This window comes from Podarcis melisellensis (genome assembly GCF_964234715.1).
Source record: "Podarcis melisellensis genome assembly, chromosome: 12".
Classification (NCBI taxonomy): domain Eukaryota; kingdom Metazoa; phylum Chordata; class Lepidosauria; order Squamata; family Lacertidae; genus Podarcis; species Podarcis melisellensis.
The window spans coordinates 43113316-43140054 of record NC_138544.1 but is presented as its reverse complement, the minus strand read 5'-3'; the positions used below and the strand labels follow the sequence as shown (position 1 = coordinate 43140054).

Here is a 26739-nt window from a genome sequence, read left to right as displayed (position 1 = left end):
AATACAGTACAGTCATACCTTGGTTGCCGAACGCCTCGGAACTTGTACGTTTCGGTGAGTGTTCCGGTTTCTGAACGATTTTTGGAAGCTGAACATCCGGTGCAGCTTCCACAGCTTCTGATTGGCTGCAGATGCCCCTGCAGCCAATCGGAAGCCACACCTTGGTTTCTGAACCATTCTGGGAGTCGAACGGACTCCTGGAATGCATTCTGTTTGTGAACCAAGGTATGACTGTACATTAACACTTACAAGAAGTTAAAATACTAAAACAGATTAAAATTCACGCCATATTTGTGCAAGTCTCTGTGTAATGTGCATTGCATGCAAATAACTGTGAATTTAATTGTACTGATGGTATAATATTTCTTCTAAGTATTTGTTAGTGGTTAAAAAATATTAGGCAGGGAGCGGGGAGAGCCAAAGAGTGGTTTGATGTGAATAGATATATAGATATAGATATATAATCATACACAGATGGACTTAGGAAACTTACAGCATTTTAAAATCATTTTTGCAGGTACAGAAGGCCTAGGATTTAGCATCACTTCTAGAGATGTTCCAATTGGCGGCTCAGCTCCAATTTACGTGAAAAACATCCTACCAAGAGGTGCAGCTATTCAAGATGGAAGATTAAAGGCTGGTGACCGACTCATTGAGGTGATGAAATGTTGCAAAGCTGTTAGGGAGTTCTATTAGTCCTTTCAGCAGATTGCCTGCTTTTGTATATCATTTCAATGAATTTTCTACTGCTCCGCTGCCAGTTTCCCAGGGCATTGTCTTCTGGTCTTCGTGCTTTCTGAATAACAATATTAATAAACACTCATATTCCAGGTAGCAGCTTCACTCGCTTTGCAAAAAGCAGTCTCATCTTGAAATTTTGTGATTTTGTTGGATGGCTCAGTTTTGACTTGGGAGAGAATAATTGGATATGGCATCTATTGCTTTGTTCGTGTGCTTAAGTTTTTTATTGTGGCTCTATTCTGGTAAACAAAATGAACAGTATCCCAAGCTATTTGGGATAAGGGATAAGGCTGCACTTCCAATATAAATCTTTCTCATGTAATGTCTCCCCACCACCTGCAACGGTATCCTCCCTAAAGGCTGATTCATTGCAGCCTTTTCAGCAAAATATATTCATACTGACATAGAGCAGTTTCCTATCTACACAACATCAGATTTTTGGACTACAACTCCCATCAGTCCTAACTATCATAGCCATGCTGGCTATGGCTGATGGGAGTTAAAGGCCAAAGTACTTAGAGGGCCCCAGGTTGGTGCTGGCTGCTCTATATTGTCACACAAATTTGAGATGTCCCTGCCTGCTCCATATTAAAGAATGATGAGTGCAGCATCAGACATGCATATAAGGGTTATTGGGATCAGTAGCAGAACTTGGAACCTCAAATTTCAGTGGCACCCTGTGCAATGCCCCCCCAGCCTCTCGCCTTATGTGGGATGTCATAGTTACAACACCTCATAAGCTTTGCGCCCATAGATCTGCCTTTGTTGGGGCGCTTGGTGTCATTCCTTTGAGAACATACATATGTACTAGCATGAGATTGGGAGAGTACAGGAGGCTGGTACATAGACACCAGAATTTAGGAAGCAGAAGGTTTATGGGAAATCTGTGTAGATAAAAAGTATGTAACTTAAGTAAATTGTTAAATTTATTGCAACTTCTTGACTGAAGGAGTGTAGCTAATAATAATTAGTATGTACCAAAGTACCACACCAAAGGGTAAAAATATAGAAATCTAATAAAATTGGAAGGGGGGGAATGTAAGATTGCAATACATTTTTCCTAATGCTATTTTTATTATCTGATATTGCTATAGGAAAGACCTAGAATTGTTTGGATTTATTGAATAGTGTATATTTAACCTATTTGGAGCTCTTTCAAGGTTATTTTTTAGTTTAATGAGTTTTGTAATTGTTTGGCTTCAGATATCTACAGCATTCATTGTAATGTTTCTACCTTTCCCCCAGTGAATTGTTCTCTGCTTTAACCTCATCCAAGTTTTTGTCTTGTGGGGATAAATATACAGTCAAAACAAAGGAGGAGGATATGGGCAATTCTGTTGGAATGTGTAGATTAGAAATCACAGTCTCAAATGGAGCAACAGAAAGGGGAGAAGAGTGAGGAAGCAATGAGAGGAAAGGGAAGTAAGAATGGATGCTCTTTAGTTGGTTCAGAATACCTTCTTTCTCACTCATCTGTGAAAGAACTGTTCCTCAGATCCTGGAGGTGAGATCCTAGTTGTTTTCTTCACAAATTTCCTGAGGCTGACCAATGCTTTCAATGAATTTTGCACTGCAAATTCACAAGTGGTGTAAATTTCACTAATTTCTTCAACTCCATTTGTTATCTCTCTAGGCAGGCAGATATGAGTAACCTTGGCTAATTATTTATATAACAGTTGCGTTTTACCAAAGCATTTTTTACCAGATGGAGGGGGGCAACATTGCTGATAAGGATAACTCCCCCTGCTGGACACAGGCAGGATCTTCAGATTCTTGTTCCCTCTCCGGGGCAGGGGGAGTCATCCCATCTCTTTAGATGCTAGGGGCAGTTGGCTCTCCCCTTGAGAAGCGCTTGTCTGAGTACTTGTTTCAGTGGATTTTGTGTACAATGTCAGTTGTCCTCTCTTTAGTTTTTGTTTTCCATTACCCCCCTTTGTTTTTCATCATATTTTCTCTCCTTCCCTGCCATTCTGAGAAAGGGGAGAATGTAGTAGGTGGTTGGGTTCTGGGCCTGAATGCCAGACAACCACCTAAGGATGTCACAGAAGCAACAGGGACAGGAGATTGCATTCCCCCCCCCCTCGTTTTGGAGAGCAGGAGTGCCATTTTATATTTCTCCTCAGCAGTTCTTCTGGAGGCCCCAACAGCTTGAGACCTGACTCCTGCATCTGGGAGTTTAGTGGCTTTCATGTTCTCTGTGCTCATTTCCTGATTCATTGGGCTGAGTTGGGTCTCTATCTTATTCCTTGATGATTAATTGGGAGTTTTGAAGAAAGGCAACAGTGGGTGAAGTCGTGTTAGGCCTTCCTGCATTTTGCATTGCACCTGTGCACCCAGAATGATTAACTTTCCCCTCACGGCGATGTCTATGCACACTCCCTTGGAGGATCCAGGCAAGGGGCCCCTAGTGATTCTCTGGGTCAGATGGGGTTGACTATGGAGAACTCCCCCAATGATTCTGAAACTTTTCTTCAGGCTCAGGGTCCAAACTCTTTGAGGAATCTCTGGAAGTCCACTTAGTAGAGACCAGGGATAAGAAGAAGGTTCTGCCTTCTATCAAAAAACCTGAGAAGAAACCACATCAGACTCAGTTTTTTCAGGCACCTCTGCAGTTCTCTAAATCTTGACATTTCTCTTCCATTCAGTACAGATTGACAAGATAGGAACACCATCTTGGGAGTATTATCATAGAGAGTTTGTGCTACAAATATATATCTGTTAAATATACAAGTAGCAACAAAACATGAGACATGAAGAAACATAAGGACTTGCTGTCCCTTCATAGGTTTTTTTTTAAAAAAAATCCTGATTTGTGCTGGTACTCATGCCGTGTAGAAAAAATAGTCTTAACTGCCATGCCCATTATTTACTCACTTTCCTCTCAGAATGATGCAAAGTTATGAATACGACTTAACTTAACAAAGTTTGCAGTGTAACATGTAAAATGCTCCTGATAAGTGAGGCTGAGGAGGAATATGGGCTGAAAGACTGTGAGGGTTAATAAAATTACCCTGCTAATGTCATGCAAACCGTCTTCTTTTTTCTTAGTGGCCAAGCATCTCCTGTATGCTCCATTTCTTTTGTAATTTCTAAGGAGGGATAAGAAATGGCAGCCTCCTCCCACGCTATTCTATTTAAGAATGTTTAAGCAAAAAGTGGGAAATGCATTTACACATTTCTCTATGTATTTTCACTATAGATTTTGTACTGCTCCAGAGAGCCTGCCACTTTGCCTTATGATCTGTAAGGGAAAATACAACGGTTCCTAATGCAGTCCTCTAATACTGTTGTCACATTATGAACTCATTATGCTTTCACTACTCCATTGCCTTCATATTGAGAGCTTAGAGTTGGAATAAACCATAGGAGCTATGCAGCCTGACACTGCTGCCCAGCAGCTGAAAATTGTGTATTTTAGGTTTCCTTGATGTATGACCGTTTAGACTTTGAAAAATCTCTCATGTCAGATAATCTTCCTAAACAACATAAAAAAATAAATGGGGGGGGGAATAATGAGTATTCAGTCTTACATTGAGTCTCATGAACTAAGCTGTGCTACTGCCTTGTATCTTGTGCCCCACCTAAGAAGAGCAGGTGAAAGGTCCATCTAGTCCACCATTCTGTTCTGCCAAGGGCCAAATAGATGCATATGGGAAACCTACAAGTAGGATCTGAGGTCAGCACTGTACTCCCCACTTGTGATTGTTATCAAGTGGTATTCAGAGGCAAACTGCTTCCAACAGTAGAGGCAGAACATATCCATTGTGGTTAGTAGCCACTGAGAGCCTTATCCGTGCATTTGTCTAATCCTCTTCTACAGCCATCCAAGTCCACCTCAACTCTACAATTCTATGCTTCTAGATGATCCACATGGCTCCAAATCCATACTGCTGAATATTGCCATCACTTTTACTGAAGTAAAGATAGTTACTTCCAGTGCATAGCACTTATCTTCTAAAGTCGTTTCTTCCTTTTTTCCAATCCAAAGGTAAAAATAAGCTTAGCCTGACAGCTTCTTGTTGCCTCCTTTGATTGCTGTTATAATAGCTTGCTGAGCACTGAAGTCAAGGTGACTGGTTCTTTGTAATTTTCTGGGTTTTCTGTTACACTTTTCAGCAGCAGCCACAACAAAGAACCATGTTTGCTTTCCTGGGACATTACTTGTCCTCAGTGAGTCTCCTGGGATATCACTCGCCCGCAGCGAGTTCTCACAGATAAATGCCAGTGGATCTCAAGCTCCGCCCCCTTCATCTGCTTCTTCTTCAGCTGTGTCTTTTAGCATTTTCTGATGTCTGTATGTTCATTATGCTGACTTCTACCCACATTTATTTTGTGCCTTCCTACTAACTGAGCCTCTTGCTTTCTTAACTCTGCTACATCCTTACAAACGAAAAGCCTCCCTGATGTTTTCTATCATGTCTGGTCAGTTTCAATTCAGTATCCCAGTTTCACTTATCTGTCAGGGCTTCACATGCTCCTGGGTGTGCTTGGATATATTGCAGACAAGCAAGCACACTTATCTTGGCATCCAACTCGTATTGGGATGTTATTTGCAGAGTTGCAATTTGTTTTCCAAATTCAGGCACGCTGATCATATCTAGATACGTTCTGTGGTTGTGTTGTCTTTGGAAGTGCATCATCATTGCCTGAGCCTGTGCAGGAGTAGTGTTCTCATATGTAAGAAAATGCTTATTTTTAAGACTTGTGTGTATTACTATTTAAATGCCATGAACAAACCACTGAATTGCTCTGCACACAAGTCATTTGTGCTGCTTCTGAACGTAGCTCCCAGTGTTTACCTATGTAAGTGCCTTTCAGGCTGTTTACCAGAGTAGCAGCTTCTGAGTGCATCACAGTTTCAGCCCCAAACTATGGCAGAAGGCAGAAGTGGCTGGCAGGGAAGGGCACCACAGTGGACCAGCACTGCCTTCTTGCCATATACTGGGGCGAAAGAGCAGTGAGGATAGAGCAATGTGGTCACACTGGCAGCAGTGCTTGATTGGTTCTGCTAACGTGCCTGCATCTGCCCAACTTCAACAATACACTGCCCTGGCATGTGGCAGCAACACTGGTGCTTGGAGGCCAGGTCCATGGCAGTGCCACTCTCCACTAATTGCTCTTGTTGATAGGGGAACACAATGGCTGTTCACACTGCCCCCAGAGAGAGTGAGAGAGAGAAGAATGGGGAGAGGAGGTGAATTAAAAAGCAGAGCTGGAGTTGCCACAATGCTGTTCTCTTTCTGCCTGCGTGAACAAACATTGCAGGGCTCTCTATCTGTATTTGCTGCTCAGGAATAATGCTGCAGGTTTTTTTCCTGTGTTGTGTGCAGCTGGAGAAGCCAATGGGCTTTCTCCAAATTTCAGCCCCAAACACAGGCACGACTTTTCCCTAAGACAAAACATGTCACCTAGTTCTAGCTTACGGTGTCCTGGTTTGTGCAAAGGACTAAACTATGGTTAACATAAATCATAGTTGATGAATCATAGTTACAGCAAAACTGTAACTTTGATCTTGTTTGTTAGGTCACCGAAGAGTTAAAAGCACCAGTGAAAGCGGCGAAGCCTTGAGAACGTGTGTGTGTGTGTGTGTGTGTGTGTGTGTGTGTGTTTCTTTTCACCTAGAAAATTGGATAACCTGACATCTAGTTACAGGTAGGTAGCTGTGTTGGTCTGCCGTAGTCGAAACAAAATAAAAAAATTCCTTCCAGTAGCACCTTAGAGACCAACTAAGTTTGTTACTGGTATGAGCTTTCGTGTGCATGCAGACTTCTGAAGGTATTTTAAACACAGTTTAGCATTATAGGTGAACCAGGACACTGTGCTTCTCTGGTTTATCACAACATTCTTCACATGTTGCACACAGAGTAATTCAAAATCTTTTTCCCACCCATTGCAGGTAAATGGAGTTGATTTAACAGGAAAAACCCAAGAAGAAGTTGTTTCCCTGCTGAGAAGCACCAGGATGGGAGGGAGTGTAAGCCTTATCATTTTCCGCCAGGAAGAAGCATTCCATCCAAGAGAACTGGTGCGTATTTTTTTTTTTTAAGTGGCTAAGGCACATTAGGTGAATATGAGCAAATAATGTGAAGACCTGCTGTCAAACATGTGCAGCTTGAAGTGGAGCACAGGAAAATAAACTTCTACTACATTTCACATGGACATTTCCTTTTAGCAGTGGTCTCCAAATTGGATTTCCACATTAATATGGGAACTAATGTTTTCAAATCATGGGTGACAGCAAATGCAGATTATAAACTGTTGCATGTACTTTGCTTGAGTGCCTACAGACAACTGATTATTCCCTGTCTTTTGTGTCCCTGTTGGAAAGCTTGCTGTTTGTCACACTACATGAACATTTTCCGCCCTGTCTCAGAGCATTTACAATTAATCTAGAACAGGATGTATGAATGCTATGATTTGGAAATGAAGAATATGTAAGGGCAAAAATGTGGTTGTTTCTAATATTATAGCTACATGGGAAAGACACCCCACAGTTATTAATTTAGCAAGGCAATTCGGAGAATCCCTGTTGTACAATGTATCTTAAAGAAAATTATCATAGTATATAGGCTGTGCACAAATGTTTCCACAATAATTGCCTTTGTGGGTGTAGCAAATGTTGATTGTATAAAGCTGCCTTATTTTGTACCAAATCATTGTTCAGTATTTCAATATCTCCAGTTAGGACTGGGAGAAAACCCTGCCTGAAATTAAGGAGAGTCACTTCCAGCCAGGAATAAGGTATAAGGCAGCGTCCTACATTCCTATCCCAGTTGTCTTTACTCAAGACTTCAAGCAACGATGCGACTAAAATTCATTTTTTTCCCTAAGAATTCAAACTCCTCCATCCTATAATAATCTTTCTCCCTCTATCCCCCCTTTAAGTTCTTCTAAATATAAGAACATAGGTCTCTATCTCTCTTCGGTGTATTGAATGCTGCAAAAGGAGTGTCCTAGGTGATAGGGAACTTAGGAAATGCAACTTTCCATGCCACTAGTATTCATGCTAAGGACATAGGTACCCAAGAAATCTATGGATGGAGACCAGTTGGTGCCCTGGCATTCACAACTGGACTTTTGACCCAGCAGGAACGTCTGATAATTGAAGAGAAGGGGTGGATTGTTTCTGATTTACCTTCCCCCTGCAGACCCCAGCACCCTCAAAAGCCCTCTTGTGAGTCCAAGATCGCCAATTAGATTCTATGTTATATTTCCCAGCACCCCGCTCACTTGACATACTTCAGTGAAACTTCCCTGCCACCAACTACCATCACTACCAAATAATTCAAAAGGGTTAATAAGTCATGATGTTGGGACTTGTGGAAAGATAGGAGTGATTGTGGGTACATGGAAAAATATCTGTGTTCAGAGAGCATGATGAAGTCTGCATTTCAGCATAGGGGATGGTAGAGCAGGGTTTATTCTACTTTGGAGGGTGGGGAGATGGTAGCAATGGACAAATCCTTAGTGTGAATGAACTATTTAGAGGAGGCATGGCCTTTTGTACTTGCATGTGGGATAGATACTGAAGCCACAGGAGTGTGTTTACTCTCAAAGATATGCTACAGTGTGAAAAACATCCTGCTTCTTCTGGAACAGGTGAAAACTCGTAAATGGGTTGTTAATCTAGAATTGGAAGGGAACTTGGGAGCCAACTGGTTCAACTGCCTACTCAGTCTGCAACGCTGGATGCAGCATCAACACCCTTGACATGGCCATGCAGTGTCTGTGTAAATAACTTCAAGTGAACAAGAGCCTACTCTCTCCTGAGCAGGTCCTGGGTGAATTCCAGTAAACTGAGCCCTCAAGTAAACTGGCCCCAAGCTATTAAGGGATTTATATACTACTTGTCCTGGTCCTTACTACAGGAAGGACAAGGCAGACACAGCACTGGGGTCTGGGCAAGCAAACAGGCACTCATTAAGTGAGTGGTCCCACAAACTTTCTTCATGCTGACATCCCCATGTCCTTTGGAGGCAGAGGTGGCATCAGTGCCAGCTCAACATCTGATTTATTTTCACTTGCCTTCTCCTTTGGATGCAGCTCCTCACTGACATAAGGAGACACCAGGGGGCAACTCCACAGCAGGAGGTATCTGCCTTGGACTGTCAGATGTCATAGGGCAGAACACCCCTCTGCCAATTCCATTCTTCGTCAGGATCCGGCCATCCCCTCCATGACAATTCTATGGAATTTGTGACACTAATAGTAGCACGTTTCACTTGCCCCAGTAACAAATTGGCAACCAGTGCAGATCTGTGATCACAGGTGATCAGACATGGTCTCTCACTCAACTTGCAAAATAGCATAATGTGGATCTCTATATTGTCAAATTATGCTGGAAGGATCTCATGCACACTTAGGATACAGTCACCTTATAAAGTCTAGACCTAAATGGCAGGCTTGATATGAAAACAATTGTAGAGTGGTTTACACTAATAAATGGAAACACTCTTCCAAGACGTCCATTCTTATTTGCTGCGGTTGACTCAAAGTTTCCCTCTCCCCATCATCATTTTGCCAACTTCATTTAGACCCAAGTGGCCAATATGGTTAAGGAGTTCATGTGAAAACAGCACTATTTTGCTTCTGATCAAGAATTTGGGAGATTGCAGGCAAGTTTCATTATATGTTTCTTGTGCCACCAACAAACCTCCCCCTTCTTTTTTGCTTTGTTCACCTCTTGATTTCAGGGATTAGGCTCTGTTCTCTGTTCTTTTGTCAACCACAGTTGGGCTTTAACAAGTTATTCCTTCTAGATGAGCTGTGGTTGCCTTTGTCTGTGTGCAGGAGATTAATTAAAATTGCCCCTCAAAGGAGAGTTGTGTTTGCCTAATGGCTCTGAAGCACATTAACATGGCTTGATGGGCAGGAACTGTAAAATGCATCATTCTGTGTGTGCACGTAAGGAATAAAATGTTTAAGGAAATACATTATTTTCATGCTGTAAATTCTCCTGAGTTCTATTCTCTTTTTAAAATACTATTTTATTAATTTTTACAATAACAAAACCCCATCACATAACAACTCCCATACATGGGATTTCCAAAATCCCTTGACTTCCCTCTCCTCCCCTCCTTGGTTCTTTTGTTTTACATTTGTTCATGCACGGCCATAATATCTTTGATTCCGATCGTCTTTATCTTCTTTGGTGGGGACTTCTTCTTTTTCATATTCTGGGATGATCGTGGCCGAGCAACTGCTACCAGATACAGGAGGAGATTCTTTTGCTCTTTAGAAACATTTAGTCCTTTAATCCCAATGAGGTTTTTTTTGGACAAAGGTTATTTTAAGCATTTTCTTCAAATCATTATGTATCATTATCCAAGCTTTTTAAATAGCCTTACACCACCACCAATAAGATGCTCCAATGCCAAGCATTTTGAACTACCATACTTGTTATTGGGAACCACTGAGTTTGATGGAATGCTAGTTCTATGAAGGGTAGTTGAAATTAGTGAACCTAAGTTATCCATGCCCATTAACTTCAATGGTTCTATTTTGAGTAAGACTAGCTTTGGATACAACCCTGTGTGTCAATAAGAGGCCATGCAAGTCCAGGTGGGCTAGGCAGGAAGGGGGGAAGCAAAAGAGGAACCGAGTAGGCTTGAAAGCAGGTAAACTGTTAAATCAGCATGCAGGTCAGTAGTATAATGGATTAGTTGCCAGACCATTGTACCTGGTCAGGGACCTTTTGCCTGAAATAATGGAGGCTGAGTGAGATGAGTAAGTGAGGTGGAATACAAGGAAGTAGTTTCCTCTTTGAATGGAGTGCTGTAATGGAACCGAGAACTAGGTCTGGCTTGCAAAGTCCCTGGTCTTGGCATATTATGCTGTGTAAGGGTGGGACCCTCTATTAAGGACACGTTATATCAACCGAAAGAGAATAACATCCATTAGGTTACCACAGAGTGTTTTAAACATTGTCAAAGGCACATCCTGCCAGACAGAAGCACAAGGAGGCACTTGTCCCAGCCTCTCAGAATTGGCATATAAAGTGTCACCTGTGGGCATTTGGGACTTTTCAAAATGTGTTTTGTGTAGCTCTGATCTTTTATCCTATGCTCCATTTGAGAACTAAACCCCTTGATAGTCCTCTTCTTAATCGTTGGCAAATGTCTTTTCTACCCTTATTCTTATTTTAATTTTTGTCCCCGCTTCTTCTAGAGTACCGAACAAAGCCAGTCACAAATTCCAAAGGAAACGGTAAGAGTTTTGTCTTTCACGTGTCAAGAAAGGTTGCAATGATTTATTTATTTATTGATAATTAGCAAATTTGGGCCCGTCCGTCAAAATAAAAGGTTTTTCTTAACAGACAATTCTGTTCACTGTATAGGCTGTAGGTGGCTCTCTCCAGCCTTAAATTGCATTTCCCTTTATGTCTAGCACTTACTTCCCATGTGCTTCGATGTCAGGGTTTCTGGGAGAGAGGAGGAGATGACAGAGGAGACGGAGAGCGAGTGGGAGGAGGGGCAGAAGGATGAGGAAGAAGATGACGGAATTCTGAGGGAATCCACGAGTCTGAGCAGCGAGTCAGAGGATTCTCAAAAGGGGGTTACCTTAATCAAGCAAAAGGGAGGAGAAGGGAGAAGCGGAGAGGAGCCCAGTGGAAGACAGACGCAGCAAGAGGCGTCTCAGCCGGAACGGAGAAAAGGGGGTGGAGTCGTCAGCCTCTCGGAGGGAGCAGGATTAGGAGAGAACAGAGAAAGGGGGTTGGAGCAAGGTGTTCAGCCGGAAAGGGTGGAGAGCAGAACAAGGGGTGGTGTAGCGGTCGAAAGAAAGGTCAGCAGCAACGTACGCGCGCCAAGTTCAAACGTAGAGGCGCGCGGAAGTGGAGAGAGCTCAGGGGAGGAGCCCGGCCCTAAAGCCAGAAGGAGGGGGGAAGAGGCGGCAGAGGATTCAGCCTCAGGCGAGTCACGGAGAGAGGGAACCCAGGGGGGCAGGAAGACCCTGCGGAAAAGAAAGGAGAGGAAGAGGTGGTCTAGAGCCAGGCTATTAAGTTGGTGTGGAAGAGGGGAGGAGTCAGAGGGGACTTCAGCGGTCTAACGTGACAGACGTACGGCCACGATGCTGAACTGTACGAGAAGCAGAAATCTTCAATAAACTTTTCCTGTAAATAAACTGCAACGGAGTGAGGTCTCTTGTGAGCTGGGACCCGTCCTGGGTGGCCGTGACAGTAAGTCCCCTCTCAGAAAGCAAAAATTTTTTTTTGCGAAGCTCACGAACGGGAGCAGCCATGAGCGCTGAGGAGCAGCTGGTTGCACTGCGGGATCAGGTTACCGCTCTCACATCGGCAGTCATTGCTTCGCAGAAGAAGAATGACGACTTGGAGAAGACGTGCCAGGATTTGCAGGCAAGGTGGGAACACGCGGACAGGGCGGGGGCCCCAGGTTCCAGAGCGGAGGGCATTGCGCTTGGACGGAGGGGGGGTGCCCTGGTTCCGCATTTTAATGGCAACTTGCAAGACTATCCCAATTTCAGAGCGGACGTCGTATATGCACTGCATTTACTCCGTCACGATTTTAAAGATGAGGAGGAGAAAGTGGGGTTCATTGTTTCGCACCTGCATGGGGAGGCCAGGGCTTGGCTACGCAATCTGTGGCGCGAAGATGGACCGGCCCGTCGCAATTCAACTGCGTTCATCAAAGCGATGGATTCTTGTTTTCAATCCTCTGTGGATGTGGACATTGCGCGCCGTCAAATGCACGGGCTGAGGCAGGGGAAAGCGACTGTGCGCCAATACCACTCTAAATTTTTTGCATTGCTCACCGCCTTAGATTGGCCAAAGGACAGTAAGCCGGTCAGAGATCTTTTTTGGGAGGGATTGAGCCCCCCCATCAAGGATGAGATCGCTAGGGGGGACAGACCCCAGACCCTAGAAGACGTGGTGCACCGGGCTTTAGCTATTGGAATTCGACATGAGGGACGTCCGTGGCACGAGGAGGACGGGTCCCAAGCGCGTGCGCAAGCGAGGACTCTCCCTTTTGTGCACAGGGATTTCAGCCGTGCGCACCCCTCGCCAATGGGGAAGGACAGCGAGGAGCCAATGGAGATTGGTGGTGCTAGGGCTCAGAAGCCATCCCAGAGCCCTGTCCCTGGTGCAGCCAAAGCGAAGCCTCCTAGAGGAACCAGGAAGTGTTACATCTGTGACAGTGCGCACCATATGGCGAAAGAGTGCCCCCAGAGGCTCCAGAAGCACACTGCAGCACTGGCAACTGTAACAGCAGAGGTGCAACCAGGGGAGCAGCTTCAGGGAAACGACAGTGCCTGGCTGGAAGCAGAGCTACTGGGGCTCAGCCAGGCGGATCTGTAGACAAGCCCCCAGCATCACTGCAAAGCGTGGACCCTTTGCCTCCCAGACCGGCAGTTCTGCTCACAGCAACACTCCAGTTGCCTGATGGGAGACTCCTCGAGGTTCCAATAACGATCGATTCGGGAAGCAACGCCGACTTCGTGGGACTGCAGTTCGTTAAGCAGCACAACATGGCGCTCCTGCCTGCAACGACGCCTCTAAACATGGTCACGGTAGACGGCAGGAAGTTGCTGGGGGGGCAAGTGGTGCAGCAAACCCCTCCCATGATGATGCAGATTGGCAACCATCGAGAACTTATTAGTTTCAATGTCACCCACTTATCGGACACACCCATCGTGTTAGGCATGAGTTGGCTGGAGAGGCACAGTCCCGCGGTTGCGTGGTACCAGCGGCAGATCACCTTTTGTTCATCGTATTGTGCTCAGCATTGCTTTCAGACCGATCAGGGAGGAGAAGCCGAGCAGCAGTTGCATCTGGGTATGGTGCAAACGGTGCCTCACAAGTACCAGGACTTCTTGGAGGTTTTCTGTGAGAAGGAAGCTGACAAGTTGCCGCCTCACAGACCTTACGACTGCGCGATTGATTTAGTGCCAGGGGCGCAACTGCCTGCTGCCAAGCTGTACTCCATGTCGGAAGACGAGATGCAAGAGCTTCGGGAGTTCATAGACCATAACCTCAAGCGAGGTTTCATCCAGGAATCTAAAGCAGCGGGTGGCAGCCCTGTGTTCTTTGTGAAGAAGAAAAACACGCCCCAAAAAAGGCTTATAGTGGATTACAGGTTCATAAACAGCTTGACTAAGCCCAAAGCTTTCCCCATGCCCAAGATTGACGACCTTTTAGCGACCGTCAGGAGGGGCAAGATTTTCACCAAGCTGGACCTACGTGGAGCTTACAATCTCATCCGCATCCGGAAAGGAGATGAGTGGAAGACCGCCATGTTCACCCCTCTGGGCACATACGAATACAGAGTCATGCCTTTCGGTCTCCAAAATGGCAGCCACGTTTTTCAAGCATTTATGCACCACGTGCTAGCAGGTCTCCTCTACAAGAAGTGTGTCTGCTTTCTCGACGATATCCTGATTTTCTCGGAATCGTCGGAGGATCACGATAAGGACGTGAGGGAGGTCCTGCAGAGGCTGAAGGACCACAGGCTGTACGCCAAGTTGGAAAAATGCCAGTTTGATGTCAGAGAGGTTGATTTCCTTGGCTACAAGTTGTCCGACGAGGGACTGGCCATGGACAGGGCTAAGGTTCAAGCGCTGTTGGACTGGAAAAGCCCTCGAAATCGGAAAGAGGTCCAGAGGTTCATCGGCTTTGCCAATTTTTACCGCAAGTTTATTAAAGGTTTTGCGAACGCGACGGCGGCTATCACTGACACCCTCAGTTCCAAGAAGAAGAAGTTCGTCTGGACCGAACAAGCGGAGCGGTCCTTCCGGACGCTTAAAGGTCTTTTCGCCTCCGAAGAGCAGCTGCTCCACGTGAATCCCGGCAGACCCATGCGGGTAGAGACCGATGCGTCAGACAGAGCGGTTGGGGCCGTTCTTTTGCAAGAGGATCCGCAAGGCAACTGGAGACCGGGTGCGTTCTACTCCCGGAAGCTCAGCAAGACGGAGCGCAATTATACCATATGGGACAGGGAGTTGTTGGCCATTCATGCAGCTTTCAAAGCGTGGCGACACTTCTTAATAGGAGCCAAGCACACGGTGCAAGTCCGCACGGATCACAAGAACTTAGAGTATTGGCGGACGGCTAAGTTACAGACCCAGCGGCACATGCGCTGGGCGGAGTTCTTTGCGGATTTCGACTTCAAAATAGAATACATCCCAGGAGACTCCAATGTTATTGCAGACGCGCTGTCCCGAAAGCCGCAATACTTGGAGGAAGCAGCTCCAATCGCAGCAAAGCACATTTTCGCACCGCAGGCGTGGACGTGCGCTACCATCGCAGTCGACCTGGACGCGGTGCGACGCGCGTTGCAAAGGGATCAGTTTGCACAGTCCAAGATGGAGGAGCTACGCGGAGGGTCGCGAGACAACGATGAGTTCCAATTGCAAGATGGACTTTTGACTCGTAAGGGTGCCCTTTACGTGCCCACCGACGATCTTCGAGCCAAGGTTCTGCAACAATTGCATGACGCCCCTAGTGCAGGCCATTTCGGCAAAGAGAAGACGATGGAATTGGTGGCTAGAGACTTTTGGTGGCCCCAGATGAGAGGAGAGGTGGCGGACTACGTCGCCAGGTGTGATATCTGCCAGAGGTCCAAACCAGTGCACCAGAAGCAGGCGGGATTGCTAGAACCGCTGGAGACACCGCAGCAACCGTGGGAGAGGGTAGCGTTGGACTTTGTTACGGACCTGCCCAGCTCCAGAGGTAAGACGGCGGTGTTAGTGGTGGTGGACTTGTTCACCAAGATGGCGCATTTCATCCCTTGTGCCAAGGTGGCGACGGCAGAACAGACCGCAAAGCTCTTCATCGATCACGTCTTCAGAGTGCATGGACTTCCGCAGTCCGTCTTGTCCGACAGGGGGCGCCAGTTTGTTTCCACTTTCTGGCGAAAGCTTCTGGGCATATTGCACGTCAAAATCAACCTGACATCGGCGAGACATCCACAAACCAACGGTCAAGCGGAGAGGGTCAACGCGATCATGCAGCAGTACCTGCGGTGCTACGCCAACCAGCGACCTGCGGCGTGGGTGGACTATCTGCCGATGGCTGAATTCGCCTACAACAACACGAAACACGCATCCACCGGGGTGACGCCTTTCTTCGCGAACAATGGCCGTCATCCCAGAACCTTCCCGAGATTTGCGGCACCAGGAGGGGGGGGGCCTCAAGATGCCGACCAGTTTGCAGCGGAGTTGCAAGAGGTGCACGAGGAGCTGCGGAGACATTTGGAGCTGGCAAAACAGGCGTATAAGGTGCAGGCCGATAAGCACAGGAGGGCGGGAGAGGACATCCAGATTGGGGACTGGGTGTGGTTAGCAGCCCACGCGATGCCGGCCAGGTCATTGGCCAAGAAGAAGTTAGGACACAGGCAGCTAGGGCCATATCAAGTTGAGGCTAAGATCAATCCGGTGGCTTTTCGTCTAGCCCTTCCGGAGGGTTCCAGGGTGCACCCGGTCTTTCATAGGTCGGTGCTCACTCCCTACAAAACCCCACACAGGTTTCAAGAGTCAGGAGCACTCCCAGAGCCACGTAGGAGGGCGCCTGAGGGGGGGGAATCGCCAAGACCAGAACCTCTTAACGAGGTCACAGAGATACTGGACTCGAGATGGGGGGAGGAGGGAGTTGAATATTTTCTAGCCAGGGAAGGCACTCCGGCCTCTGCCAATAGCTGGGTGCCGGGTTACGCGTTGGACGAACCCCTGTTGAAGGAGGAGTTCCATGCACTTTTTCCGCACAAGCCCATGCCCGAGGAGTATTTTGATGATTGGCTTTTCACGCCCACTTTGTCAGACAGCACGTTCGAGGGTTTCTCCTCACCCGAGGGCCATACGCCCGAAACAAGCCCGACCGGGGATCCGAGACTGGGGGGGGAGGAGACAGGCCCTTGTTGGTGGGTGGATCAGCCAAGGGAGGCATGGAGTCAGAGATGGATGGTAGGTCCTTGGCAGGCAGCGCCAGGAGAAGCAGTGATGGAGGAAGAGACTGTGAGGTCTGTGGGTGGGGAACCCGAGTTCGAACACACATATACGGAGATGACAGAGGAGAACGTTGAGGTGGACAACTTGTATCCTGAACCGACCCAGGAAGTACCACGTTTTCCTCAACCTGCACCCGGCGAGCGGGAGGGGGGAAGGGGGGGCTTCGAGGGGGGGATGGATGTCAGGGTTTCTGGGAGAGAGGAGGAGATGACAGAGGAGACGGAGAGCGAGTGGGAGGAGGGGCAGAAGGATGAGGAAGAAGATGACGGAATTCTGAGGGAATCCACGAGTCTGAGCAGCGAGTCAGAGGATTCTCAAAAGGGGGTTACCTTAATCAAGCAAAAGGGAGGAGAAGGGAGAAGCGGAGAGGAGCCCAGTGGAAGACAGACGCAGCAAGAGGCGTCTCAGCCGGAACGGAGAAAAGGGGGTGGAGTCGTCAGCCTCTCGGAGGGAGCAGGATTAGGAGAGAACAGAGAAAGGGGGTTGGAGCAAGGTGTTCAGCCGGAAAGGGTGGAGAGCAGAACAAGGGGTGGTGTAGCGGTCGAAAGAAAGGTCAGCAGCAACGTACGCGCGCCAAGTTCAAACGTAGAGGCGCGCGGAAGTGGAGAGAGCTCAGGGGAGGAGCCCGGCCCTAAAGCCAGAAGGAGGGGGGAAGAGGCGGCAGAGGATTCAGCCTCAGGCGAGTCACGGAGAGAGGGAACCCAGGGGGGCAGGAAGACCCTGCGGAAAAGAAAGGAGAGGAAGAGGTGGTCTAGAGCCAGGCTATTAAGTTGGTGTGGAAGAGGGGAGGAGTCAGAGGGGACTTCAGCGGTCTAACGTGACAGACGTACGGCCACGATGCTGAACTGTACGAGAAGCAGAAATCTTCAATAAACTTTTCCTGTAAATAAACTGCAACGGAGTGAGGTCTCTTGTGAGCTGGGACCCGTCCTGGGTGGCCGTGACATTCACGATCATTTGCGCCTCTATATGGGGCACATATGCATGCAGACAGTTCTTGTTTGGATACATAATAAGGTATCTGGTTCCTAGAAACTGAGATAGTTTAAGGCTGAAATAAAAACAGAGAGGTCTGAATTGCAATCTAACATCCCCCCTCACAAGCTGTCTTTCTTATGTTTTGTAACCAGTTTTTAAAGTAACTCCAGTGTAGTTGAAGAAAGAATATCAGATTTATTTACAAGCTAGCTGTAGCAAAGCTCCTCAAGACATCCTTAAAATGTTTCTGATGAAGAATATCCAGATGTATATTACAGGAACAATTAAAGCACCGAGTGTTTCTGGGTTGTGTTTTCTTTTGCTTTTAGAAATGAATCATCATATGAATCAGTACATTGCAATGCAGTCCTGTTTACTTTTCATAACATCTTTCATAATGTCTTCACCTCAGTAAGAATAATGGATATGAAAAAAGGGGATGAGAGAATTGCTTTAACTGAAAATTGCAATGGAGCATATGGTTAGTTGAGGTTTCTAGGATTTTTCTGCTTCAGTGTTTTCCTTTTCATATTGGTGATTTGGGGCTTCATTAATGTTGTCTGTAGACATTTCAAAGCAGTGCCCCAAAGCATCTTCTCGTATTGTCTCTTGTGTACAAGCTTTGACAGTGGTTTTAAGGAAAACAATAAATGTGATTGTTTGCTGGTTCCTTGGAAGAGGCTCCAAGGAAAGTAAAAGAAGCAGGTGGTGTAGAAGTAGGAGTGGTCATTTAGAAGAGATTGGAACTGTCCCAATACATTTCACTGACTGAGATGGAGGAGCAAGCAGCAAGCCTACCTTCCTCCCCTCAAGTCAAGATGCTTAGTGCTCAAGGCTGGCTAAGTTACTTTGGCACCTGAGCTATCTTATCTTGCAAGCATCCCTCCCCTGCCCACAGTAAAAAAATATATATGCAGTAATAATACGTTAAAACTACTTACAATAAATCAGATCACTAACAGTTTGCCCATTCATGACACCCCAATAGTGGGGTTGGCCAAAGGAGCAAAGTTATCTTTGATGGCTAAGCTATAATGCACAAAAAAGCAAATTAAGCATTTTGAAGCAATGCTCTCATTTTGCTGCTCCCTCCAGTAGGGAAACAAACCACAATGTGGCTGACTTAGTGTTACATGTGCACCAGCTTTCTTGGTTGGTTTCTCCCAAACAAATCATGAACAGGAAGCCAAGAAGAAACCTTGGCTAAAGAATGTGGTTTGTTTGGAACAGAAGAAATCACGAGCTCTGACTCACACCAAATGCTAAGCCAGCTGCTTCGTGGTTTGCTGGAGAAAGGGAAGATAAAATTGGGAGAGCGCAAGCTTCATGAAGCAGTATGGCGCTCACGTACAACTGACTTAGCTTGCCCATGGTTTATATAATCATAAAATTATAGAGTTGGAAGGGACCATGAGGGTCATCTAGTCCAACCTCCTGCAATGCAGGAAACTTTTGCCCAACGTGGGGCAAAAGCAGAGCTTGAGTGTGCTCAAGATTGTCAATTCAAATCCCATGTTACATAATGCAAATATACCAGGGGTCCTCTTTGTGGTGATCTTGGTTATTCTGCCCTTACAATCGGGGCTTCTTTAAAGTTTTTTAGAGATCAAATGTCATACCTGAACTCTTGTCATTATGTGACAGGGAAGTGATGGCTATGTTCCATGATTTGCAGAGGTGTCAAATGCTAGCAGCCTGGCCAATAGTGAAAAAATAATCTCTAAAATTGCCTTAAATTGAATGTGGAGCTTTGGATAGGTGTTTCGGGGGCCTTCTTAGCCTAGGAATGCTGACTGGAGAGAGCATGTGGTAGCATCCCCACTCCCCCAAGTTCCTTAATCTTAAATGCATATCAAAGCTTTTCCAGCAAAAACTCAATTGCACGAGCTTGTTTTGTAATATTTCACATGCTGACTTCCTTGCCTCCTCCCAGCCTGCTGCCTCTTTGCTTGGTTATGCATCATTCCCCATTTGGTTCTCCTGCCTCGTGTTGTCAGACCCTTCAGTTTCTTGTTCTTGCAGCTTTCTGTGTTATTGTACCACACATATGGTCCCTCTTGTGCTGTTAGTCGTGAGTTCAGTGAGTGCTGCTGTCACAAAGTTGACAGCAGAAGAAGGGAAAACTAAAACTAAAACTAAAAAAGTAAGGATAAAAAGGATAAAAAACTAAAAAAGTAAGGATAATGTGGGGAGAATGGGTAAAATACAAAAATGAAATGAGCGTTCCAACTTTGAAGCACAAAATATCAAAAGTATTTGCAGCCTGAAGTTAAAAAAAAAGACTACAAAATGACTAGTTAGAAAGAGAAGCCATTGCTATCAAAGTCATTTTTTCCAGCTATCTTAGTGCCTTCCCACTCCCAAACTAACTTATTGTGTCAGATTTAGATACTTTTCCTCACGGAAGTTCTTGCATTGGATGAGTCTGCATTTTCCAAGAACTTAAAATAGCAATTACTTGACACACAAATTGGGATACTGAAGGCATTATGGGATATATTTTGGACAATACCTTCTTGATTGAGAATACCAAGCTGTATCACTGAAATGCAGGAGCTTTCATGAAGTACTTTGAGTAATTTAAAAAGTAGCAAAGGCTCACTCTACACACACACACACACACACACACACACACACTCACACTCTGTACACACACACACACACACACACACACACACACACACACACACACACTCACACTCACACTCTGTTTCATTTAGTGAACCCTATTCTTTTTTCTCCTGTAGCAAGACTGCATATAATTGCCTCTGACACTAATTATTTAACTTTGCTTAACTCTGGGTTTCTGGGATAGAAGAAAGGAAGTTTTCAAAACCATGGAACAGAACTCTTCTGGAATTGGACCTCAGATGACCCCAGAGAGTTTGTCCTGTGCTTTTGCATGTATATGGCTGGCCAACTCAAAAGTGAGAAATGCCACTGATCTCTTTGGACTCTGGCTGGCTGACTGCTAACCCGCCTATCTCATCCTTAGGTACTCTGGGCACCTGCTACCTCCCAAGCTGTAGGAAGCTGGACCTTGCCAATACCCAGACCTATGTGCCTGAAAACTGTAAATGAAAAATAAATAAATATAGGAAGCATCAAGGAGAACAGTATATCGATATGATCTTAATGTCACCTGCCATGTAAAAATATTTTATTCGTCCATCCCTAATTAAGAAAGTACAGTACAATAAGTTACTCTCTTGATGAATGCATTCTGTGGTGTCCCAGCTGGGATTCCATTGGCTACCAAACTATACTAGAAAAGTGTAGCCAGCAACTTCCTGCTCTCATGTTGAGTTGGCTTCATGGATTCCCATATGGCAGTTCAAAATCTCTATTATATACTCCTATCCAAAACTGAGCAGATGCACCTTCTGCTAAGCATGGTGATTATTTTGATATGAAAGAGATTGACTGCAATATGAAAACCAGTAATTTGTCATTACATTTCTGTTTCTGAGGATAATTATCTTAATCTTGTTACAGTGCATAGAAATAAATTGTTAATTATGATATGAGAAACATCTGCCAATTAACCTTTGCCCCTTCTTCTCAAAAGTCAATAGCGCTAGGCTAGCATTGTGCATTTTGAGTTATTTTTTCCTCCCTGTTTTTCTTCCCTTATCCCAAATCTGACAGCAATCTTTGTGTTACCGTCACCTGTGGGGACTTGAGTGTATTTGCCCACCTTGCTTGATTTCCTTGATAGAGTCTAAATGGCTCTGGAAACGTGTTTGAATAAAATAAATGCAAGGAGAATAACACTTCAATTTGCATGAAGGTTTTTTTAAAAAAATAAGTCCCTTTCATGCATGAATCAGGTGAAAAGAGATCTCATGTAGAAAGCGGCTGTAGGAGCCATGCTGCGTACCTTGTCCTCAAGGTCAAGTGATAACTTAGTCTTGTCCCTGACATCCATCCATTGGGCATGGATGTCTGGAAAGGAAATCCTGTATGTCTCAAGGCAATATATAGACATACCATAAAACAGTTAAAAAATTAGAAACAATCCAAGCCCAACTGAAAATAGGTTATTAAAAATGCAAAATGAACACCTAAGGCCAATACCTTTTCATTTAGCTGGAAAAAAACTTGTATAGATCTCTCTGTGTATGCGCCATGTGCACAGCTTGGGGGGTTGTGTTGTTGTTGTTATATCAACCTGTTCATAAATTCTTACAAATTATCTGGAACCCTTCACAATTTGGGTTCCAGCTCACATGGAAAGCCTGTGAGCATAGAAGTCTACATACATAGTCTTTTTCCTAGAAACATCCACACTTACTGCGTGACACTTGGGACCAGGGTCAGAGGTCCTCCTCCCCGGTTCTGCTGCTGTTGTGCTGCTAGAGACTAAAGCACATTCGGCACATACTTTGTCTTCCCCAGGCAAACCATAGGTGGTAAACCAAGAACAAACCATGGTTATAATTCATGATCTGTCTGGAATGAGGCAAACCACAAGCATGAGACTGGATGTCATGCTAAGCCAAATCATGGCTTAGTCACAGCAGAAAGAAGAGGAGCCAAGTGGCTGTGATCTCTCTGGGAACTAGCACATTTCCTTGTGTGCTCCAAGACCAACTGGTTGTGAGGCATTTGGGAAGCTCTGTGCAGAGGACCGAGCAAGCACTTTGAACTATCTCCCCCTATTCCCTAGGCTAGCTTTGACAGATGTCAGTCACCTGACATGGTTGATATGTCAAGTGAGCGGTATCCCACATTCCTCGCCTGTGTGGTGTCATTGGGGCAGTTCTGACCCACAAGGACAAAAAGATTCCACACACCTCCTTTAAGTCATGGTTAGGCCTGGTGTTACATGTGAAGTGTGTCTATAGGAAATTGTAAATTCAATCATAGGCATGTCAGTGATGAGCAGCCATATACTGAGGGCTTCCTCAAGCCTGAAACCAGCCCTGGACTACAGAGGGTTGAGGATGCACACCAAGGACAGTGATGTTTCAGGGGTTAAACATTATTTGGATACTTCTTGGATACTTCACAAAATCCCCTCATAAACTGGTTTTCTTCTCTTCTCTTCTCCTCTCTTCTCTTCTCTCCTCTTTCCTCCTCTTTTCTCCTCTCCTCTCCTCTCCTCTTCTCTTCTCTTCACATGCTGGGAGTTTCTTATTTGCAGCTCTATAGACTCCTACCCATGACTGATTCACCATATGGTATACTGGGCCCCTTGAATGAGAAGTGGATGATGCAATATATTTCTCTTTTTGTGCACAATTAATAACTGGGTCAAGATTTCCCCCCCTAACTTAATAGCATTTATAAACTGTCCTTTCAACAATGTCCTCTGGGCAGTTCACAAAAATGTGCATAGCATATTTTGAAAATATATGCTTTTATACATGCAGTATATAAGGTGTTTCACCTCTTTTGGAACACATGTGGTCAGATTATGCAACATAAAATCAGGGCTCTGTCTAGTCAGTCTACTGTCCTGTTTCTAGTAGAGACTTCCTAGCTAAGTGCTTCCATAAAGCTCACAACAGCACATGAAGGCAACAGTCCTACCCTCTTGTTTAGCTTCCTTTACACACCCCAAGCTACTGGTATCTAGAAGAATGCAATCTCTGAACCTACTGGTCCTGTTTAGGTATCATGACTTACACACATTGGTAGACCTGTACTCTGTGAATTTGTCCAATTCCATCTTAATAGTCCTAAGGCTGTGACCAGCACCAAATCTAGGGCATAGGAAATCCCTTTGGAGCAACTTTCCCCAGATGTAGAGCCCCAGATGTTGGACTACAAAACCCATCTTCCCCAGCCAGCCTGGCCTGTTGTCGGGGATGATGGGGGTTGTAGTCCAACAATATATGACTGGACAAGGCTGCTTAAGGTAGAAGATATTATTAAACCTCAACCAGTTTTTTAAAAATAGGATTCTAAGGAAACTTGAGTATTTTTTTGGGGGGGGGAATTAGGGGCTCCTCAATAGGATGATGGGTAGGGACGCGGGTGGCGCTGTGGGTAAAAGCCTCAGCACCTAGGGCTTGCCGATCGAAAGGTCGGTGGTTCGAATCCCCGTGGCGGGGTGCGCTCCCGTTGCTCGGTCCCAGCGCCTGCCAACCTAGCAGTTTGAAAGCACGCTCGGGTGCAAGTAGATAAATAGGGACCGCTTTCTAGCGGGAAGGTAAACGGCGTTTCCGTGTGCAGCTCTGGCTCGCCAGAGCAGCGATGTCACGCTGGCCACGTGACCCGGAAGTGTCTTCGGACAGCGCTGGCCCCTGGCCTCTTGAGTGAGATGGGCGCACAACCCCAGAGTCTGGCAAGACTGGCCCGTACGGGCAGGGGTACCTTTACCTTTACAATAGGATGATGACTTTCCTCTTAATAACTTCCCTATCTCTACTGATTTTTTTCCGGAAGTGCTCAGGCTGCAGGCAATTGGATATGTTCTAGGGTAAACTGCATGACCAATGATGAGGTTCAACAGGACTCGCCAGCATGTCATACGAATTAACCTAAAACATGGCCCAGAATCATTTTATGGCAGAGGAGTCGAAGTTGCTCAGGCAAATAAATGTGGAGAACGGTCACCAAAGATCAGAGAGTTGACAGTGACTGACTGAAATTCATGTGTCTCAATTGGTTAGGATCCTGGAATTTGTACTTTAGCACAAAGTGATTTATTTTGCTGACTACCCCAAAGAGTTTTGTGAAAGATACCCACTTGCAAACACTGTATAAACAGTTGGGACTTTGATAAATACTTTCCCTAGTATATGATTGTATCATTTGGAGAGGAATTCTTATTAGCAGATGGGTAGAGGTTTGATACTGATGAGGTTGACAGTATTATTCTCTGCGTTGATTGGGAGTATTGTGAACACTGATTATTATTTATTGTGACTTTTAGTGAGATAAAGAAAAATGCAGCCTTTTGTCTTCCAATAATGTGAGACTGGTCACGTTAAACATGAGGGTGATTGCCTTTGGTTTCATATCCATTTGGGGGCCGTTTTGAATGGTTTCAGATTACATTTTTAATAAAGATGCAATCGGAAGAAAAAAAATTAAGAGAGGGAGAGGGAGAGAGAATATGCAATCCACCCCAGGGTACTGCTGTGTTTAGTTTATTTTACCAGAGTAGGCAAGCTGTTTCTAAATGGCTTATTGGGAATAATAATGCCTGGAGCTAAAGCAATAATCCATAGGGAATCATTTTATCTAACACACAATCTCTTTCTCTGCCTAATTTGAATCTCTATGGATGTTGGAAATTAATCTGTTGAATTTTGGTGGTGTCCTTTACTGGTGGTTATTCCATATCAGTTTATGAAATATATGTATCTTGATGTGCAAAGTTAAGCTGTTTCATAAATTTGTACTTGGTTTGGCAGTTCAAATCCCCGCGACGGGGTGAGCTCCTGTTGCTCGGTCCCTGCTCCTGCCAACCTAGCAGTTCGAAAGCACGTCAAAGTGCAAGTAGATAAATAGGTACCGCTCCAGCGGGAAGGTAAACGGCATTTCCGTGTGCTGCTCTGGTTCGCCAGAAGCAGCTTAGTCATGCTGGCCACATGACCCGGAAGCTGTCTGCGGACAAGCGCTGGCTCCTTCAGCCAATAAAGCGAGATGAGCGCCGCAACCCCAGAGTCGGCCACGACTGTGTTGGCTATTTGCAGTTTAGTAGCGCTGCAGAGAGCTTGCTGGGGAGACAACACATTAAACAAGGTTTTAATAACAAAAACAAAAACTCCTTTTACACTAAATACATCAACAAACAAACATGACTCAACCACCAACCCATCCCCGAGAGTAATGGGAGAGCTAGGTGCTGCTCCTTATATAGTACACCCAATTGCTGACACAGCTTAATCAATACAACTCAGCAGCACCTGCTATGTTTCACAGCTGTAAAGCTGGGTCTCGTTATTTTGCTCTGGCCCTTGCTCTGGCCCCTTTAAGACATACACATCGGGTGGAACAATGATGAACCTTTACATTGAAATAAACCATTCAACAGACTGGACCTAATGGTCAGGTGTCCCTTTACCTTTAACTTTACTTTGTCCATGGTGGTTGAATGTATGTGCTAGTTCCAAACTTAGTTTTAATATTTACAAACAGACAATGCTTTTTGGGTTAAAAAAGAGAGAGCGAGAGATACTAGCACTCATATCTTGATAAAAGTTCTGTGGGTACCAGTACAAAATCACTACCATAGCATCACAAAAAGAGGTAATGATACCCTATACTAATGAGCTTATATGTGAAGTTTGCCTGCCTCCTAAGCCTTCTCTTCGCTATATCTTGGTCTTTGTTGCCCCTTTAGAGTTGCTAGGTGACAACAAAAGTCAAAACTTCTCAAGTTCCTCTTGTTATCTTTAATTAAAGGTATAGCAGCCCTGGATACAGGGTCTAGACCAGGGATGTCCAACAGGTCGATCGTGGGGCGCCCCTGTTTGATCCTGGTCCGATTGTGTGATCCTGGTTGATTGCCCAAAGTTTTTGGGGTCTTCCCCCCCAAAAAAGCTCAACAACTTTGGTCAATACAATGGGTAGATCACTGCCAGTGTTTTGTGTTTTTTTAGTGGGAATAGATCACAGTCTAGTTGGACACCCCTGGCCTAGACCCGAGGTGAGTAACCTGTGGGCCACAGGCAATGCTTCCTCTTGTGCTAAGCAGCCTGCTAGTTGCTGCCTGCTGCTATGGCTGAAATTATACGTTCTTGGGCTATCAAAATTGCATTCACTGTTGAATTTGGTACGCCACTGCTGCCAGTTATTTTCTTCCACTGTACTATTACTTCAGCCATCGTACTATTTGGTAACTATCTCTTTTAGGTTCCTTGGACCTCAGCCTGCTCCACAAAACTACCCCAGTCCATAAGACCTGAGTATAGTATTAACACCATCTAAAACTGACAGTTATCTCTTTTTAAATTTATTTTATTTTTGCATTTTTAATTTTACAAGCAATAACATCAAAAAAGAAACAAAATGCAGACATCATATCCCCTTTGAGTGCCCCCTTTTGTGTATCCTTATATATTTGCATTCTGCATCTCATCACGAACTTCAATTATATTATAAGTC

The 26739-nt window shown here is 45.2% G+C and overlaps 1 protein-coding gene across 6 annotated transcripts in view; it reads left to right on the top strand.

The window, feature by feature from the left end:
- PARD3 (par-3 family cell polarity regulator) overlaps positions 1–26739 on the top strand; it is a 527255-nt gene that overhangs the window by 299177 nt on the left and 201339 nt on the right. For all 6 annotated transcript variants that reach the window (XM_081931474.1, XM_081931473.1, XM_081931472.1 and 3 more), the window contains 3 exons: positions 518–657; positions 6638–6766; positions 10909–10947. In XM_081931474.1, the coding sequence (XP_081787600.1) occupies positions 518–657; positions 6638–6766; positions 10909–10947 (308 nt within the window). The remainder of the gene's footprint in view (positions 1–517; positions 658–6637; positions 6767–10908; positions 10948–26739) is intronic.